This window comes from Topomyia yanbarensis, chromosome 2 (genome assembly GCF_030247195.1).
Source record: "Topomyia yanbarensis strain Yona2022 chromosome 2, ASM3024719v1, whole genome shotgun sequence".
Lineage (NCBI taxonomy): Eukaryota > Metazoa > Arthropoda > Insecta > Diptera > Culicidae > Topomyia > Topomyia yanbarensis.
The window spans coordinates 7,853,298-7,873,756 of record NC_080671.1 but is presented as its reverse complement, the minus strand read 5'-3'; the positions used below and the strand labels follow the sequence as shown (position 1 = coordinate 7,873,756).

The following is a 20,459-nucleotide window of genomic DNA, read 5'->3' as shown; positions in this document are numbered from 1 at the left end:
ACGAGATGCATTTGAAACATCAAATTCGACTTTGACGTAGACAAGTGTTGTGCAACGATGCTCAAAATGGTTCACCCTTTTTTTCCCTTTAGTGAGTAAATTATTTATAATTCGAAACTGATGTTTGACATGTGGGTTTCATCAAAATCGAAACAATGTGCGTCAGCAGTCAACGTCACATTTATGTTGTTTATTGTTCGTACATATTGGCGATACTTGAACAGAGAAATCCAGTTTTTTTTGCTTACCGAACAATGGAATGGGAGCCAAAAACTTTTTCCTTATCTTTCCTGTTCGACACTAACATTATAAAGGACGAAATAATGCTTTCAGTTCGTTATTTTTTCTCACAAAATTATCTTTTATCTATCGTGAAATCAAAATCATAAGAAATGAATGGCTTCTCAGTCAGTTACTGTGCACGGCATGTGAGTCCAACCCATCCGTAGTAATTCGATGCAAGTGAATACAAAAAATTTTGTGTTTTTTTCTCGCCTGTGTACCCATAATTCTTTTTTCAATTTCCCTGAGATTTAAACTGGTGGGAATTGTGTAAAAAAACGAGTCTAGACTCGAAAATGGATGCTGTCAAAATAAACTCTGATGGAAAATTCCAGAAAGAGAGAGAGAGGTTTAGGCTTGTGCTGAAGAACCATTGCAGGTATACTGTAAAACTTCATATTAATTGATAATAGCAATATGGTTTGTGTCTCCTGTTATGATGCTTGCCATGAAACTCACATGCATCTGCACCTGCAATGACTAAATCAAAAACTTCCGAAGGAAAGCCACATAAATGCATTTAATGAAAGACACTAGGACAACGCTTAAAACTAGTTCAATCCTGTGCGGAAAACCGGTTCTACAGCTGCACACAACTGCTTGACCCAGCTGCTGGATGCATGCCACATTAAACAGTCATTTAATATACGGAATCTGATGACACTACAAACTGTTTTATAGACAAACCCTGCTCAACGACAATGTAAACATCATCACTATACGACTGATAAGATCGCCATTAAAGGTAATCGCTTACAATTTAATCAACCATGAGATGGCACTGTGAATCCACGCTAGATCAGAGCTGCTGATTATGCCATCCAAGTTATACAACCCACAGTAATCGAAGATCATTCGCACGTGGTTTTGGTACTGATCATTTTCGCATAGTTTATAACCTATAAACCATCCGGTACTCTCAATGAATATACATATTTTTGATGTACGAGTCTTAGAGCAGTGTGTAGTAATTATTTCACGCTAGACGTGAACTGATAAGCGAGCATACGCCACGCAATCATCCGCCAAATTTATAACATTGCGTTGGGTCCTCCTTGATCTAATTTTGCTCAGCAAACGGAATGGCAATACATACTGTTATCATTTCAGTTTGGATGCGTTGTTGACCTTTGTCTGCTCGTAAATCTGAAACGACTTCGCTTCGCGTACTCTGACGGAAATATACTGTTTATATTGTTAATGTTTTAGAAACCTATCTACGTGATATTTCTTCTTTAAGGAAAATAACCTGTTGACTTCCAACGATCCGCAGTTTCTTCGTATCAGTTCCGTTGATTGACGAAATTAAACTCAGAAAACAATATTTTTAGTACTAACCACATCGTTATCTCTTTTTCTCTCCCATTCGAACGCAATAGGACAGGAATACCAGCCGGATTGTTGGGCACAAACAGTTTCGTCAAGTGGCGAGCATCACAATTGTTTTGACACGTACTCCCTGATTGAAGTATCATCCGGCAACAACAGCAAAATGATGTCCAGAAAGCTGATAGATGAAACGAGAGAAGACGGAGAACGCGACACGTCCGATCAGTTTAGCATCAGCAACTACGGGTACGGCAAGGATAGCGTCAAAGTGTTGCACGTGGTACGGAACGGGTTGGTGCACAGTATTAAAGAGTTCGAGGTCGGCACAAAACTGAAGCTGGCCAGTCAGAAGGATTACCTGCAAGGTGGGTGGTATTTTAGGATGATTATATAATATTATTTTTTTGGGGAATTAGGTGCCAGCTAGAACCGATCTGTTTCTAACGTTATGTCTTAAGGCCAAGTTACACCTCTTTCCGATCCGATTCAGTGACGACTCAGTACCGTGCACGGACACCAATATTCTTTCATATATCTGATAATATTGCCGACATACTGTGCGAAAATACATAGAAGTCTTGAGCGTAAAAAATGTAAGCCTTGATGCTACGCTGATCTACGGAACTTGACTTTCTATTTCGACAGACTTCGTAGCCGATTCTCAATGTACAGAACAATTGCAGACCTAGTGTCCTACTGATTGCTAAGAATCTTTTCTGGCTGAAACCGGAACATATGGCGAGGGATTTTTTGAGGCCATCGCCTTAACCTCTGCTCCGCCAGGCCGGGGACAGTATTGAGTATAGTGTCATTTAAACTTAAAATATCTTGAAATTGAGATAATTTGCGTGATGTCACAGAACTGGTCATAGTTGGAAGATACTTGGATTGACTATGTTCGATTAGCCACGTAAACTAGAGGGAGGGGGCTAAAACTCCTCACAAAATTTATGAAAAATAAATTTAAAAAACGTGTTTTCCGGCGACTTTTGGCAAAATTTGTAGCTCATATGGTTTGAACAAATTATTGAGAAAAAGTTGAAGAAGGCTATTTCCAAAGACAATTGTTACGTAATTTAGTGTGCCTTAAGCTTTTGCTCGAACCAGTGTGAAGCGAACGACACAAATAGTTACTTATATATTATGTGCCTTGTCTGAAGAACAAAAGAAACTGTTACTATAATTCTTGCTGTAGTAATCTGTCGAGATGAGTGAGTAGAAGAAGCAAGAAATGGTGCTCCGGCCATTACAATGATTACAAAAAAAATTAATATTATTTTCTATTTGATTATATTGTTTTGTTTGCATTACATTTCTAATTTAGTATATTGGGTGTTCAGCCACAAGTGGTGACTTTTGATCCCTATTGTTTACATGATTCAGTTAATTATTATTAAGATATAATATGCTTTCGCAGTTAAGTATTTTTTTTCAGTAGGATGTTTTAAACCTACTTGTCTTGTGAATAAGGAGCTAAACAAATCTTATAAACTAACTTATAAATTATAAAGAGAGCTAATCGTTGCATTTGAAGATTGCAACTATTTTTGTCGGAAGTTGCTTATAATACTGTTCGTCATAATTTCTAATGTTTCTATGTTTGCGAGTCTGTGCAACTCATTTGTGCTAAACCAGGGAGGACGCTTCAAAATCATTTTCAGAATAATATTCTGAATCCTTTGAAGCGTTTTCTTCCTAGTAACACAACAACTTGCCCAGATTGGTACTGCATATAGCATTGCCGGTCTAAATATTTTTTCATAAATTAATAGTTTGTTCTTTAGGCAGAGCCTAGAATTTCTATTTATAAGAGGGTATAAACATTTTATATATTTATTGCATTTTGTTTGGATTCCTTCAATGGGATCCATAAAGGTGAGTTTTTTATCGTAAATCAAACCCAAGTATTTAACTTGATCTGACCACGTAAAATTCAAACCATTGAATTTAATAATATGGTTATTATTTGGTTTAAGAGAAGAAGCCCTTGGTTTATGCGGAAACACAATCAATTGTGTTTTTGCCACATTAGTGGAAATTTTCCATTTTTTCAGGTAATCATTGAAAACATTCAAGCTTCGTTGCAGTCGAGTGCAGATAATACGAAGACTTCTCCCAGCGGCTCAGATGCTAGTATCATCACAGAAAAGTGACTTTTTACAGCCTGTAGGTAGATTTGGAAGATCAGAGGTAAAAATATTATATAGGATTGGTGCGACGCTTGATCCTTGAGGGACGCCTGCTTTAACGGGTAGCTTATTAGATTTACAATTCTGATAAGAAATCTGTAGGGTACGGTTAGTAAGATAATTTTTTAATTATCTTTACTATGTAAATTTGAAAATTGAAATCCCACATTTTGGCAATTAATGCTTTGTGCCAAACACTGTCGAAAGCTTTTTCGATGTCTAGACGAGTAACTCCAGCGGAAGTTGATGAGTAGTTGAATATCCAATACGAATTCCAAACTGCTCAGGAAGAAAAATAGAATTCTCATTGATATGTGACATCATTCTAGTTAGGATGATTTTTTCAAATAATTTACTAATAGAAGAGAGTAAGCTAATTGGTCGATAGCTAGATGCTTCTGCTGGGTTTTTATCTGGCTTCAAAATAGGAATAATCTTGGCCTTTTTCCATCTTTCAGGGAAGTATGCTAATTCAAAACATTTGTTGAATAATTTGACCAAGTATCTCATGGTGATTTCGGGAAGGTTTTAAAGAAGAATGTTGAAAATTGCATCATAACCTGGAGCTTCCATATTTTGATTTGATCTCATCATAGTTTGTTTCAACAGTCTAGAGACAATACTTGATTTGGAACGTTTTCATATTTTCGTAAGAGTTCGGTTTCAATAGGACTCACAACGTTGAGATTACAATTATGGACGCTTTCAAACTGCTGAGCAAGTTTTTGAGCTTTTTCTTCGTTTGTAGGAAGTATGTGGTCACCTTCCTTCAAAGCTGGAATTGGTTTCTGAGGTTTCTTAAGAACCTTAGAAAGTTTCCAGAAAGGTTTAGAATTTGGCTTGATTTGTTCAACCTCTTTCGCGAAATTTTCATTTCTTAAGAGTGTGAATCTATGCTTAATTTCTTTTTGTAGATCCTGATAGATCCATTTCATAGCAGGATCACGAGAACGTTGATATTGACGTCTTCGAACATTCTTCAAGCAAATAAGAAGTTGAAGATCGTCGTCAATAATAAGAGTATTAAAGTTTTTCTGTGTTGTTGGAACTGATAAATTTCTAGCATCAACTATAGAATTAGAATTGCTTTGAGCATTATTCCAGGTTCAGTGTTTGGCGTTAAAATCACCGATTATGAAGAATTTCGATCGATTTCTTGTAAGTCTCCTTTCAAGAAATTAATTTGCTCGCCAGTGCACTGAAAAGGCAAATAGGCTGCAGCAATAAAAATGATACCAAGATCAGTTTCAACTTCGATACCCAAACTCTCGATCACCTTGGTGTCAAGAGACGGCGTAACGGAATGTTTGATCCTGCGATTGATTAAATTAAATTAAATCGATGAATAACAAAATTAGAGTTACTCTTCAATTTAATATTTGGTTTAAAAAAAGTTTCGGTCACAACGGCTATATGCACATTATGTAACCTGAAGAAGTTGAAAAATTCGTCTTCGATTATTTAAAGTCATTGTTAAACTTTAATTTCATTACAATTTTGTTAGCAAATTCCCAACCCGCTTGAAAAGCTTCAAACATGGAGGTAGAATTTAACATGGCAATCATCATAGGTGACATTGAGTCCTGCAGGTATTTTAATTTTTCTTCCGTTACGCTATCTAGATCTAAATTGGACTAAAGGAAGCGCTGAGTGCAAACGAGTTTGTGGGCGTGGTTACTGTAGCCGTTATTTTGGCCTTGTTACCTGCCACTAAAGCATAAGATGACACACCATTGTAGGATGGTGTGACAGAGGTAGAAGAAGTTGTTAATCTATTTTGAATTGGATTAACACGTTTGGACGTGTTTTCTTGAAGTGTACCTACTTCTTTTTTTATTTGTTGTTTTTATTGTCTAGAACGAGAATTTATAATTTTTTCTCGAACTGGACAACCCCAGAAATTTGATTTATGATTTTCGCTACAATTAGCGCATTTGAAACTTTTTGTGGTTTTTTTCACCGGACAAGTATCTTTAGTGTGCGATTTATCACCACAGATCATACATTTGGAATCCAAATGACAATTTTTTGTGCCATGCCCAAAGCCTTGGCATCTACGACACTGAATTCTGCCCCCATGTTGTCTATAATGTTCCCACTTTACTCGCACGTGGAACATAAAACGTTCTTTTTCAAATGCTTTCAAATTATTAACCTCATTACGGTTAAAATGAATTAAATAAAGCTCCTGGATAATTCCAGAGCGTACTGGCGTGTTATTGCCGCTAGCCTTTCTCTTCATGAGAATAACTTGTGAAGGAGAAAAGCCAAGTAAATTTTTCAAGTCGTTGGATATTTCATCCAAACTTTGACCTTGTTGTATCCCGTTTAAGACAGCCTTCAAAGGTCTATCTGTCTTGAAATCATATGAATAAAATTTATATAACTTCTCCGTAAGATAATGGAGTAGTCGTTTGTGGACAATCAATTCCTCCGCTGTAACTAGACATTCTCCTCTTCGGCCAATCTGAAAAGAGACTTTCACGTCCGAAAGCAACGTCGAAAGCTCAGTTCGAAAGGCTTTGAAGTCGGAGATCATCACTGTTATAGGCGGAGGTGATTGCGTTTTTTTTTTCTCATTGGCATTATGCGCAATGCGAGGAAATTTAGAAATTTCATCAGTCTCACATTCGGATAAAACATCGAATGAGTTGCTGCAGTCAATTGGATTTTCGGGTGGAGAAGATACCCTTTTCCGTTTAGCTTTAATTTTTGGCACAGGGCCTTTCTGGGAGGACCCAGGCATGTTGGAAGAATTAAATATTTCTTTAGGCTGAATTGTTCTTGAAAAATGTTTTAGTCTTGAAAAAGACTGATTGAGTAGAAAAAGTAGATAGTCTTGAGAAAGACTAATTGTCGAAAAAAATATAGGTAGTCTCGAGAAAGACTGTTGCTGTTGAAAAATTCTAGGTAAACCAGGTGCTACCAAGATTTGGGACCGAAAGTTGGTGTCGAGAACACCGCACGGCTAGCTCACCTTTTTTGTTGATCTCAGAGTCGGCTACTGTTCTCGGGAGGACTCACTGTACTTACCACTTATAATCTGGTCAAAGCGAACCAATATAAAACCATCCGACAAAGAAAGGGGCTTTGTCGGATGACAAGGTACATAATTTTACAATTTATTTAGCGGTTGAATTGCGAGGCCGAAAGAAACACGTTGGGGCGCTTCGACTATCCAATATGAGGGAGAGAGTAAGAGAGAGCGGAGGTAACGTACCTGAAGCTACTTCACGGCCAGTGGTCGCTCTGTTCTACGTAACGGACGAAACGACTCCCAGTGGAGATTTTAGCGTACTTTGTCGGCGTGGCAACGGCAATCCCCACATGAAAGGATGTACCCTGCCTTTTAGGTGGCCGTAGCATGCGTCCAAACTTTTACCGTTCCAAGGTGCTCACGTGGACTTCGGAGTGGAGCTGGTGGTTTGATGGTTCCACGACGTAGCAGCTTATCTTCGTATAACTCCAGGGCGATCCTGTAGGAAACCGATAGTGGCGGACGGTGGTTCAGGGCCATTATTACAGTTGGGTTGTTCTTATGCTGAAACCATTGGGCCATCGGCCCACACCGTTGCACTTCTACTCCGCACTGTCTTTTTCACGATCTTTAGACTTTTTGATCCTAAGCGCTTTATAACTCGATCCAAACTGTTCTTCCTCACTAATTATCATTTCCCAGCAGCCCATCGATTTCCAATTCCTCTTATTCTCTCTCTCTCTCTCTCTCTCTCTCTCTCTCTCTCTCGTCCCCTTTTATCTCCACTCTCCCTTAACTTTCCCGAAAACAGTGGTCTGCGGCTAAATTACTGGTACCTGACTCAACTTCACTGCGGTGTCAATCAGTCATGCAGCAACAGATTCGGTGCTAGTAAATTTTGCATTAAACAGTTGGCCTATGATTAGTGCGGACTATTTTGCCGTTGCGGTTTTTTCCGGTACATTCATTAGCTTCGTGTTGGTAACGTTTGCGGGATTATAGGTGCCTTTAGGGGTTATGACTGGTCCAGAGGGAAACACGTACTAGGCCCCAACGCCTGGTCTGGACGTTTCGGGGTGGGTACGAAAGACCTCTTTCCCGCCCTCGAGCAAAACAGGCAGAATTCCTACATTTCCCCCAACCGCTATCATTTACAACTTTTTTACGCAAATTATCGACGCCTAATTATTCACTGATAGAATATATTCGTAAATCGCTAGGAATTAGTTTCGTACGTTTTCATAATATATACGAATTTTTCGTACATATTATGAATCGTTCATAGTTCTATTGAAACACTTTTATTTTTTATTACGAGTTTTTCGTGAAAACCACGAAACGACTTTCGTTGGCTTATTACGAAACAGCTTCGTTCGGCGAACGAATTGTTCGCTGATATATACGAATAAATTTAAAATATTTACGAGCATCATTCGTCAAATAGTCAACGTCAAAAGAGCTTCAATAGAGGTAGAATATGGAGTCATTGTTGCTATACGTCAGATAATTGTTGATCATCACGACTTTCTCGGTCTGACTATTCAGTAGCCGTATCCATGTCTGCTGGTTTCTGGAAGATTTTCTGAACCTCTTTTGCTTCCAGTTAATCCAGAAACTGGAGCAGAACGGATTCAATTGAGCCATCGCGAACGCTCATTGTTTTTGTATGAATAAGTTTGAGTTTTTCTCTGCCGGCGCTATGTCAAAATAATATGCTATTAAATATGAAAAATTCTTTTAGATGAACGAAATGAATTCGTGCGACCAACGAGATTGTTCGTAATATACACACACATTTTTTTAAAATAAACAAAAAAATTCGTTTCATTCACGAAAAATAATGTTGTTTTCAACGACGTCATTCGTGCAATGTACTCTAAATAAGTAAAATTTACGAAAACCTTCGTTCATCAAGCGGCCATTTCTAGATACCACAATGAAATCGATTTTGCCGGATCTATTTCTTTAATTAAAAAAAATCGGTGTTGTCAAACATCGATCCCAAAAATCGAATGAAAAAATGAGACGATAATAATTACGAAAACTTTTCTAAGATGAACGAAAAGAATTCGTGTGACCAACGAAGTCGTTCGTAATATACTCAAACATTTACTGGAATAAACGAATCGTTTCGTTTCATTCACGAAAAATAATGTCGTTGTCAACGATAACATTCGTTCCATGTACACTAGATAATTCTTTACACAACAATCTTTCTAGTCCTCAATAGAGGTGAGCAGGTTGAAATAAAATCGATTTGGCCAGATCGATCCTTTTAGTTAGTTAAAAATCGAATCGAATGAAAAAGGTATGCGAATAAATACAAAAACTTTTCTAAGATAAACGAAGTGAATTCGTGCGATCAACGAAATCGTTCGTAATATACATAAACGTTTATTAAAATAAACGAACCAAGGTTGTTATCGGCGATAATATTCGTGCAATGTACACTAAATAAGTAAAATTTACGAAAACTTTCGTTCACCAAGCGTCCATTTCTTCGTATCACAATAAAATCGATCTGGCCGCATCGATTTTCTTAAATTAAAAAAAATCGATGTTGTCAAACATCGATCCCAAAAGATCGACTGAAAACAATAAGAGGCTAATAAATACGAAAAATTTTCTAAGATAAACGAAATGAATTCGTGCGGCCATCGAACCATCGAAATCGTTCATCATTTATTGAAATAAACGAATCATTTCGTTTCATTCATGAAAAATAATGTCGTTATCAACAATAACATTCCTGCAATGTACACCAAATATGCAAAATTAACGGAAACTTTCGTTCATCAAGCGGCCATTACATCACATCACAATCTTTCTAGTCCTCAACAGAGGTGAGCAGGTTGAAATAAAATCGATTTTGCTAGATCGATCCTTTTAGTTAGTTGAAAAATCGTTGTTGTCAAACATCGATCCTAAAATATCGATTGAAAAAATAATATGCTAATAAATACGAAAACTTTCCTAAGATGAACGAAATAAATTCGTGTGAGCAATGAAATCGCTCGTAATATACATAAACGTTTATTAAAATAAACGAAACATTTCATTTACGAAATATGATGTCGTTATCAACGATAACATTCGTGCAATGCAAACTAAATAAGTAAAATTTACGAAAACTTTCGTTCATCAAGCGGTCATTTCTTCGTACTACAATAAAATCGATTTGGCCACATCGATTTTTTGAAATTTAAAAAAATCGATGTTGTCAAACATCGATCCCAAAAGATCGACTGAAAACTTTTCTAAGATAAACGAAATGAATTGGTGCGACCAACGAAATGGTTCGTAATATACACAAACGTGTATTAAAATAAACAAAACATTTCGTTTCATTCACCAAAAATAATGTTATTATCAACGATAACATTGTGCAGTGTATATTAAATGTGTAAAATTTACGAAAGCTTTCGTTCACCAAGCGGCCATTCTTGTTCATGAAATAAACGAAACCTACTATTTTCAATGCACGAAAATACTTCGTTGCAGAAAACGACGAATGAATTCGTGCATTGCATGATCGATTTCATTAAATTTACGAATTTATTTTATCAGTGGTTTGAATTTTAACGGGGTTATTGGTTAGTACAAAAACTTATCCTATGTTAAACAAAAATAACAACAAATATTTTTTTTCCAATAAATTAACAAACAAACTACAATAATGAAGAGCCAACAACAAATAAACAAAAAAACTAAATTATAAATTATATACTAAATTTGAATTTATTGTATTAAATGTGGATGGAATCATATTGTAACGATTAGACACAAAATACATCGGTTTCAAAATTAGGTTGATAAATGGCTGGGCAATGCGTAATATAGACCTGGTGGTTCGCCACAGTAGTCCTTAGCCTCTTGTCCAGTAGCTCCTATCCCAACCTCCCCGCGGAGCCAGCTGGTCATATGCTGACAGGGAAGGGGGCTCCTCTTTTCGGAGGGTGAGTCCATCCGAGCGTCTGTTCCCCATGTTGGAGCGGCTCAAAACAGTGTCTTTTCTCCATGTTAGGGGCGGCTGATGTATCGTCCTCGTGTCAGCATGGGACTCTAAACAGAACTGACACGATGGTCTTCCGGCGAGACAGGGGGTTGGGGAAGGCCCAACAAGCCTACTCTGCTTTGCAGCTTTCGAAGAACTCCAACCACCCAACTTTGAAGTCATAGCACTGCTGAAGCTTTGCTTGACAGGACAAAAGGTATGGCGGCTACTTTCTACCAGAGCTGTGGCACTGGCAACGAGCTAGGAACCGGCTTTGTGATGCTGGGTAGTATGCGTCAACTCGTGATTGGATGGACTCCGATTAACGCAAGGATTTATAAGTTGAGGATCAAAGCCCGTTTCTTCAACTACAGCATCATCAACGTACACAGCCCACGCGATGGGAGACGCGACGATGAAAAGGAAGCGTTCAATGCAAAGCTGGAGGAGGTGTACGACGGCTGTTCGCAACGGGACGTGAAAATCGTCATCGGTGATATGAACGCACAGGTAGTACGGGAGGTAATGTTTAGACCGGTAATCGGGCCAAACAGCTTGCACGCCGTATCGAATGACAACGGCCATCGATGCGTGAACTTCGCAGCCTCCCGTGGCATGGTAGTCCGAAGTACCTTCTTCCCCCGCAAAGATATCCACGAAGCCACCTGGGGATTATCTGATCAACGCACCGAAAACTAAATCGATCACGTTCTAATCGACGGGCGATTCTTCTATGATATCGCCAACGTTCGTACCTACCACAGTGCGAATATAGATTCGAACCATTACCTAGTTGCAGTACGCATGCGATCAAAACTCTCGACGGTGTACAACACTCGTCGTAGTCGGACACAAAGGCCCAACATCGCGCAACTTCGGGACGCCGGAGTTGCCCAATACTACGCATGGCGCTATGGCTATAGGGAGATCCGTTCCGCAATAAGAAGTACTGCTATAGCGGCACTAGGTACAGCGATCCCGAATCGAAGAAACGACTGGTTCGATGACGAATGTAAGCAGTTAATAGAGGAGAAGAATGCAGCTCGAGCGAGGATGCTGCAGCACGTAACGAGACAGATTGTGGAACGATACAAACAAGCACGGAACAAACAAACCTTGGTCCTCACAGGAGGAATGAGATCGCGAAGCGATGGAAGAACTACACCGCGTAAACGACACACGGAAGTTCTACGTTGAGCTGAACAGTTCGCGCAAAGGTTACGTTCCGCAAGCCGATATGTGCAGGGACTTTGACGGCAACCTTGTTACGAACGAGTGTGAGGTGATTGAGAGGTGGAAGCAGTACTATGACGAGCACCTCAACGGTGAAGCAGCAGATGACGAAGGCGGTATGGTATGAGCAATGATCTCCAAGAAGTCAAGGAGGAGATCGGTCGGCTGAAAAACAACAAAGCTGTCGGTGTAGATCAACTACCCAGCGAGCTATTAAAATAGGATGGTGAAACACTGGCTACATCGCTGCACTGGGTAATCGTCAAAATTTGAGAGGAGGAGACTCTTCCGGAGGAGTGGATGGAGGGTGTCGTTTGCCCAATCTACAAAAAGGGTGACAAGTTGGATTGCTGCAACTACCGCAGGATCACACTACTTAGCACCGTCTACAAGGCCCTCTCCCAAATTCTTTGCCGCCTATTGTCACGATTTGCAAGGCAGTTCGCGGGGTACTATCAAGCGGGATTCATAGGTTTCCGCGCCACCACGGACCAAATATTCGCGATTCAGCAGGTTCTGCAGAAGTGCCGCGAATACAACGTGCCCACACATCATTTGTTTATCGATTTCAAATCGGCATACAACATAATCGATCGAGATCAGCTATGACAGACGGTGCATAGTACGATTTTCCGGATAAGCTAACATGATTAGTCAAAGTGACGATGGATCGGATGATGTGCGTTGCTCGAGTATCGGGGACACTCTCGAGGCCCTTTGAATCTTGAAGATGGTTACGGTTAGGTGATTGTCTATCGTGTCGGCTGTTCAACGTTGCGTTAGAAGGTGTAATAAGGAGAGTGGGGATTGACACGATCTTCAGGAAGTCCGTCCAGCTTCTTGGCTTCGCCGACGACATTGACATAATGGCACGGAACTTTGAGGCGATGTCAGAAACGTATCAACGACTGAAACGACTGAAAGCTGAAGCCAGCAGGATTGGACTTGCCATCAACGTTTCGAAGACAAAATACACGAGAGGAAGAGGTTCTAGAGACGACAATGTGAACCTCCCATCCCGAGTTCGGATTGAGGGTGACGAAATCGAGATGGTCAACGAATTCGTGTATTTGGGCTCACTGGTAACCGCCGACAATGATACCAGCAGAGAAATTCAGAGACGGATCTTACCTACTTTGATTTCCGGAGAATACTCCGGTCGAACAAAATTCGCCGCCGCACAAAGTTGATTATCTACAAGACACTAATTGGACCGGTGGTCCTCGACGGTCACGAGACCTGGACTATGCTTGTGGAGTACCAATGCGCCTTTGGAGTTTTCGAATGAAAGTTGTTGCGTACCATCTATGGTGGCGTGCAGATGGAAGACGGTATGCGAATGAACCATGAGTAGCATCAGCTGCTGGAAGAACCATCCATCGCGCAACCCTCAAAAATAGGACGTTCGCGATGGGCTGGAAACGTCGTAAGAATGTCGGACGACGACCCGGTGAAGATGGTTCTTGAGGGCGACCCTACAGGAACAAGAAGACGGGGCGCACAGCGAGCACGGTGGATCGACCAGATAGAGGACGACCTGCGATCCCTTCGAAGACTGCGAGGCTGGCGACAAGCAGCAATGGACTGAGTGGAGTGAAGACGGCTTTGCCAATCATTTGCATATGTTCAACTGATTTTGACAGCTTAGGAGTTAGTAAACCATGATCAATCCTTGGAGTACAAACAAGGGCCGGCGGAACACTTTTTTCCCGAGTGGGTAGTAAAACTCGGAGTCATTTTCATACCCTGCGAAAGAGCTGCGATTTGGTGGATACTGAAGCCCGCATAACAGTGTTGACTAATGAAAAGGTATTTCCGACGACCGACATCCTTTCATGATTAATGGAGGACGATTTGAATACCGAAGGCAAAAATAATGCAGAATAATCTCCTTTTCAATACAAACCTTCCGGACCAAAGATAAGGTATTTAACATCATCGATATATCATGTGATCTAATCACACAATACTCGGGCGTGTACGAAAAGTATTTTGTCTACGTACCCCCCGGGAAGTAGAGATTGATGGTGTGGTCTCCGAGAGGGGCTTACTTGCCAATTACGGGGTTGGCTCCTTTCAGTACCCTTCGCTTCAGGCAGTGGAAATTCTGGTATCCAAGCAATCCATCAGCCTCACTTCGAGCGTTTCACCAGATCTGCCCTTCAAAAGTTGATGGAGAGAATCTGCATGAACTGTCGACATATCCCGCATATAAATCAAGTTCCCGAACCCAAAACACCCAAAAGTGTCGAAATCGTTTGGAGATTACCTTAGTTATTGGCATTTCAGTTTTGTGGGTGCCCGGGTACCCTCGTCGGTCTGGTACGTAGTAAAAAATTCAGGAGCTCCTCCTCACTCCTCCTTACCACATCAACAACATTATTAACCCAAAAGCTTGACTTAGTGAAGTTCTAAGATGTTACGAAGTTTTAATTTTCAGCTATAGATAAAACATTGGAATTTCAATAAATTGAAACCTAAAAAGGTACCCGTCGGTCACATAACGGTTAAAGGTCAGACGAAACGTGTACCCGTCGCGAATAACCATGGACGGCCTCTCACTCTGTTGTGGGCAGAGATTGCTCAGAATCGTACGCGAAAAAGTCCCATATAAACTTTTTGACCATCGGATCGGCCGATTTTTACCGAACATAGGCGACGATAAGAACGCAAATGGAAAAAGCGGTTATTGGCACCGGTTCGTCGATGGATTAAGGAGAGAAATAATATTTCGACTGGTCACTAGGCCCTACGTTGTATATTCGATTAAACCTTTGCTCGGAATACACGGAACCAAGAATATTTTTTCGGCGACAATAGCATTCCATGTAGATCCACATTCAAACGATAGATGTTTCGCTATGAAATGATAATACTGTATATAAACGTAATGATTGTTTTTTCAATACACACGTTTATCTGACAGCAAAGATGCTCACGAATAAGCATCGTAGTGGGAATATCACCCTAACGTTCGTCAGATGATGAGAGCTATGAATAGCTTCTCTGCTAATTATTGTGGCAGTAGTGGTGAGGGTGATCATAAAAGAGGCTGTGCTGCAAACATTCACCTCACAAAACTTATGGTTTTATATTTACCTATCAACGACCATGCCCACATTGAGACAGTTCCAAGGAGGCCCTCCGTTCGATGGAGCATGGAAAGCACTCCTTGTTTTTCCTGGGGAAAATATGGGAGTTCCTTAGCGCTTTATCTGAAAAATCTTTCCAAATTACCAGATACAACTATTAGTTTCAGTTTTTTCATATTACTCCATTCCGGGTAATGGGAAAGGGACACTTAGATTATAATGGTAATGAAAAGCCGGATACTTAGACATTAGAAGGTAATATTAATGAAAGATCGAGTAGCTTCAACGAGTTTTTCAATATTTCTTGTCAGATGACGCTCGAAAATTGACAAATTTAGTGGGATAATAGAAGTTTAGGAATCCCAAAGGTATCAACAAAATCTTGGTTGAAGAGGATAGATGAAGGTCGTGACTTCCTTCGGGTCTTGTCCAATAATTATACGCATTCATCTCCGTTCGTGGAGAGTGGTCTCTGCGCTTGTGGTGAGGGTTATCGCGACATTAAACATGTTCTCTGGTCGTGCGCCAGATCTCCGTTAAACGAATCGTTTCGGCCTCGTTCCAGTCCGAGATGTGCTGGTTATCCTCGATCTCTCATATACATATTTTTAAACACGATAGATATCCAAATTTAGTTATCTCTTCTCTTTGAGTTAACATGCGAGTTCCCAACATATTCAAGGAGGCCAGCCAACGATCGGGTTCATGATGTACTCACAGTGATTTTCTGTTTGCCAAAATGCTGCAAGTTTAATTTCCTTTATTTCCTGTCATTGTCCCTCTCCTTCCTTATACCGTCTTTTCTACTGACGTTTGAATCAATCCCTCTTGTGTATGTATTTTGCCTTCCTTATGAAAAGCCTACAAGTGTTTCTCCTTATTTCAATTTCCAATCAAATAATTGTTCTTGTCAAAAAATTACAATTACATAAATTAATCTATAAAAATATTTCTAACAGCATCCATTAGTCTGATTAAAATTGCATTATTTTTTTGTATGTCGATCTGCACTTCTAGTTTTAAGATGTACCAAAATGTATTCCCTTTAATATAAATATAAAATCAAATTTCAAGCCAAACCTAATTATTATCCCATATTTTTTTAGAAATTTAAATTGTAAAGGAAAGACATTTATATCTGATTAAAAATATGAAATTGTTGTACACCGAGAATAGCAGACGCATGCATTTTGTGCGCGAGACGCATACGTGGTTAATCTCAGGTTTTGGCTTGTTCGAAACTTTCGAGTGGGTTATTCCCCACTCAGAATTTTTCGAGTGGGTAGTACTACTTATACTACCCACGTATTCCGCCGGCCCTGGTACAAACCTTTTACCAACCTGACGCGTCATATATAGGAGTGATCTACACCTGTTGAACTTCTACGTGCCTTTTGCGGTAATGTCTTTACCTCAGAAGTTTCGTTTGAATTTTTTAATATGATAAATCATCAAAAATGATGGCGAATGAAGTCCTGAACACCGTTTGGTACGAGGGTGTTTGTTTATGCTTATACAATCAAAATGATGACATCACAGTTATATTGAATATTCAAAAAAGTTTAAATTCTGACAGGAAAGGTTTTGTAGGTTACAACTAATCTGTTCCATATCTGCTTTCTATAGGCGACAACTCGGACATCGTGGCAACTGACTCGCAGAAGAATACCGTTTACCTGTTAGCTCGCAAGCATGGTCTCAAATCACCGGAGGAGTTTGGCATTCTATTATGCAGCCACTTCCTAACAAAATATTCGCACGTCAACGAAGTCTCAATCCACATCGACGAGTATCCGTGGTCTCGCATGGGATTCGGAAAGGGACCCTACCAAGACCTGCACAATCACGCCTTTGTCTTCACGCCGACTGCAATTCGGTACTGTGATGTAACCCAGAAACGTGGTGGTAAGTGTACTTTGACATATATCTACTAGTGAGCTTGCATCCTAATTCAATGTTTTTCATTTTGCAGATCTCAAACCCACGGTCATCAGCGGCCTTACTGACTTACGCGTCCTCAAGACGACCCAATCGGCATTCGTAAACTTCGTCAACGATGAGTACCGTTCACTGCCAGATCAGCACGATCGAATCTTTAGCACCATTGTGCGTTCGTCGTGGCAGTACTCAACCATAAAGGATGTGGATTTTGACTTTTGCTGGAACAGAGTGAAATACTGCATCCTAAATACCTTCGCCGGCGAAACGGTGAAGGGAATCTTCTCACCAAGTGTTCAAAATACGCTGTACCTGGCGGAGAAGCAGGTTCTCGAAAGCATTCCGGAAATTTCGTCCATCGATATGACGATGCCGAACAAGCACTACTTCAACTTTGATTTTAGCAAATTTCCCAAAGTCATCAACGGAGATGAGCTGAAGGAGGAAACGGTTTTCCTACCGGTCGATAAACCTGCCGGGATTATTTATGCGCAGCTGGATCGCAAGTCCACTGTTAAAAGTAAACTTTGATTTTAGAATCTTACTGTTCGCTAGGATTAAGTTATGACGAGTGTTTGTAAGACAAAAAATAAACTTAATGATGGTACAAATGCAACGTGGGAATTTTTAGGACGTCACAAACCTTGAACTAATTGATCTCTGTAGCCAAGAGCCCCGGAGAAGTTTGGTCATTAGACTGGCTCATAGCTGTATGTAATAAATTTGAAATGGTCCTATTTAGCGAGCACAGCACACTCGGTTTCGGAGATGTCTGAACGAAAAGAATACAAAGTTAACAATAATTGAGAACATCTTTTAATTATGTCACGTGAAACAAGGTGAACCAATCGATTTTAATTTCCCAATCCTAATAACATCCCGGCTTAGCAATCCACAACGACTCCACTTTAAGCCGAAGCCAATCGAGCCCGTTGAATGTGCATGATCCGTAGGAATTGACATTATTCGGATAATAAAACCGCGACGAGGGTCCTTCCGGATGTCGCTGCACTATTGTGGGGACTGCTTTCGTTTCCTCCTGTTGTGATTGATCCGCGGTGAAGTAATAGTAGGAGTATAGCGAAGTTGAGTTAGTCTGAACCGTGGTAACGTTTGCCGGTGTCACTGTATGAACTGGACGCTCGGTCCACTGTCTGTCCTGAGCAGCGGGTTGATGACTGCGGATATAGCGGTAGGGACAAGTTTCCTGATACACATCCAGCACGAAACCTTGAACGTTGGAAAACCGATTGATTCTGCTGCGGACTCGAATCGTTTTTGGCAAATTGCTCCACTGACTCGTGTATACCATTCCGGTACGACAGCCACAGATTCGACGGCCATCGATCTCCAGAAAAGCATCACTGCATCCCGTGCGATCGTCTCCGAGCAGGAAGTATTTGAAGGAAATTATCAGCCGGCAAGTATTCGGAGAATACCGATAGATTTGATAGTAACAATCCATATTGGCTGTTTGGTAGGATGGAAAGTTGGGGCTGACCAGGTAGAAGCGTTTCTGGTTATAAACATTGCGGCAACACCGTTGTATGCCGGGGATGGCCGGTGGCAGTCCCGGTGGTGGTGGTATATCTTGACGCTGGGGTTGATCGGATGTGGTGTTTTCGGCTAGTTCTATCTCCGGGTCTTTGACGGTCGGCTGATATCCTGGAGGAGCCCCTCCGATTGAGTTGGTTCCATCACCGTTATTTGTGGGATATGTAGGGTAGTTGGGGGAGCAGACCGATGGATTGTACTGGCAATTGGGATTTGGATAGATCGGCGTAATCGGATAGCTAGGGTATATAGGGAAATTGTTGGTCGGATAGTTTCCATTTGGATAGGTTGGATTATTAGGTGCGATCGTCCCAGGGATTTGTGGATAACTTGGATAAGTAGGATAATTAGGAATCACAGGATAGTTCGGATATACAGGGTAACTTGGATAGGTTGGTTGTACAGATCCAGGATTATTAGGATAACAGTTAGAGTAATAATTGCAGGGCTGAGGACATGCATTAATGGGATAAGACGGAGGATTTTGTGTTACTGGGGGTAAATATCCGTTGTTACCGGGATTGAAATCTGGCGGAATATCTTGTCGGCTGTTAACAGTAAATGATTTCTTCGGCGGTAAAAGCTCATCTTCTAAACCACTATTTGCCAGAGTAGTTTCATCAGATACTTGAATTGTTGAATAGACCGTGTAAGCCGTAGATGATTCTACTACTTCGTTATCATCACAAGGTTGTCTCGTAACTAGGATACGGAAACCTTTATCACTACCCCATCCATCGGTTACAAATTTCACCTTCAGAATTCCATTTGTCGAATTGTATTTCTTCGACCCAATAACTGTCCCACACAGAATCTCTTCGCCTCCGATAACTAGTCTATCCTTATAGCAATTCCTCGATGGCTCTAGCCCAAAGTCTAGAAATTGAAAGTGATACTGACTACTGCACACAAACGGGGATTTGAATGTGTATTCGCATCGTAACTCATCCCCGTAGTTATCTGGATATTCCGGCGAAATTAGCTCGGTCTGAAGTCTCTTGAACACTCCACCACACTCAACAGAACTTCGTTCGCTGGCTACGTACCAACTCACGCGGGAATAATTGTCATTTTTCTCCACTTCCTCATAGAGGTTAATCATCTGAAAATCTTCGTTTTCAGCTGCAGACAATAAGTTACACACAATCACCAGTTTCAACAAAGTGAAAATTAACATTCGTCCGATTAGAATCCCCATTCTCATAACAATTCTCAAAACGCTACAAAATAATGAGTAACACGCCGTTTAAACTTTTTCCATTTTCCTTCCCAACACTATGGGAGTGACATGCGGTGACAGTTTTACTATGACAAATTGCTGCGACGACCCGATCCGGACTAAACGACGGCCGAAGATGAATGCATAACTTTTAGTCGCTCATCAATATTTAAAATAGCCGCACTTATGTTGGAGTTGGAAAATCAAATAGAAGCGAAAAAAAAGTGACGAAAGTATCGCCCGGCCAACGCCTGATGTTGGTAGAGCGAAGAAGGAGGAAGGAAGCTTAGCCATGAGTTGAGCCTTTGTTTGAACTGTGTGACGTGAACGGTGTTGGTTTTTTTTATAGTTGTGACACTTCCGAGTACCAACATGAATTGTTCGGAACTAGGCGCTTGCTCGACTGATGGATGAGTGGGTGATAAATCGTGGGAAAATGTATACCTACAAGGAAAGGGGAATATCCCCGCATGATGCATTGTTTGCAGGGTTTGCATGCGAAGACAACGGATGTTATGCCATATGACCTTGGAGTATTCTAATAGTGTCTTCGTTTTTACGTTGGTACTTCACCGATCTAGTGTGAAATTAATCTGTGTTGCACCGGTGCATTGCACGAACAAGAATGAATACGTCAGGAGTGAATTTCTTA

At 40.6% G+C, this 20,459-nt stretch overlaps 2 protein-coding genes across 2 annotated transcripts in view; one reads left to right on the top strand and one right to left on the bottom strand.

The window, feature by feature from the left end:
* Positions 1-17,650, top strand: part of LOC131679047 (uricase) — a 29,087-nt gene extending 11,437 nt beyond the window's left edge. Inside the window, exons 2-4 of the mRNA XM_058959583.1 lie at positions 1,662-1,976; positions 16,723-17,001; positions 17,069-17,650. Of these exons, the coding sequence (XP_058815566.1) occupies positions 1,775-1,976; positions 16,723-17,001; positions 17,069-17,565 (978 nt within the window). The 5' untranslated portion in view covers positions 1,662-1,774 and the 3' untranslated portion in view covers positions 17,566-17,650. The remainder of the gene's footprint in view (positions 1-1,661; positions 1,977-16,722; positions 17,002-17,068) is intronic.
* Positions 17,651-17,744: 94 nt separating this feature from the next.
* Positions 17,745-20,035, bottom strand: LOC131679046 (uncharacterized). Its single transcript, XM_058959582.1, has one exon. It carries the CDS (start codon positions 19,790-19,792, stop codon positions 17,903-17,905), a length of 1,890 nt encoding a protein of 629 aa, XP_058815565.1. The 5' UTR covers positions 19,793-20,035; the 3' UTR covers positions 17,745-17,902.
* Positions 20,036-20,459: the final 424 nt, after the last annotated feature.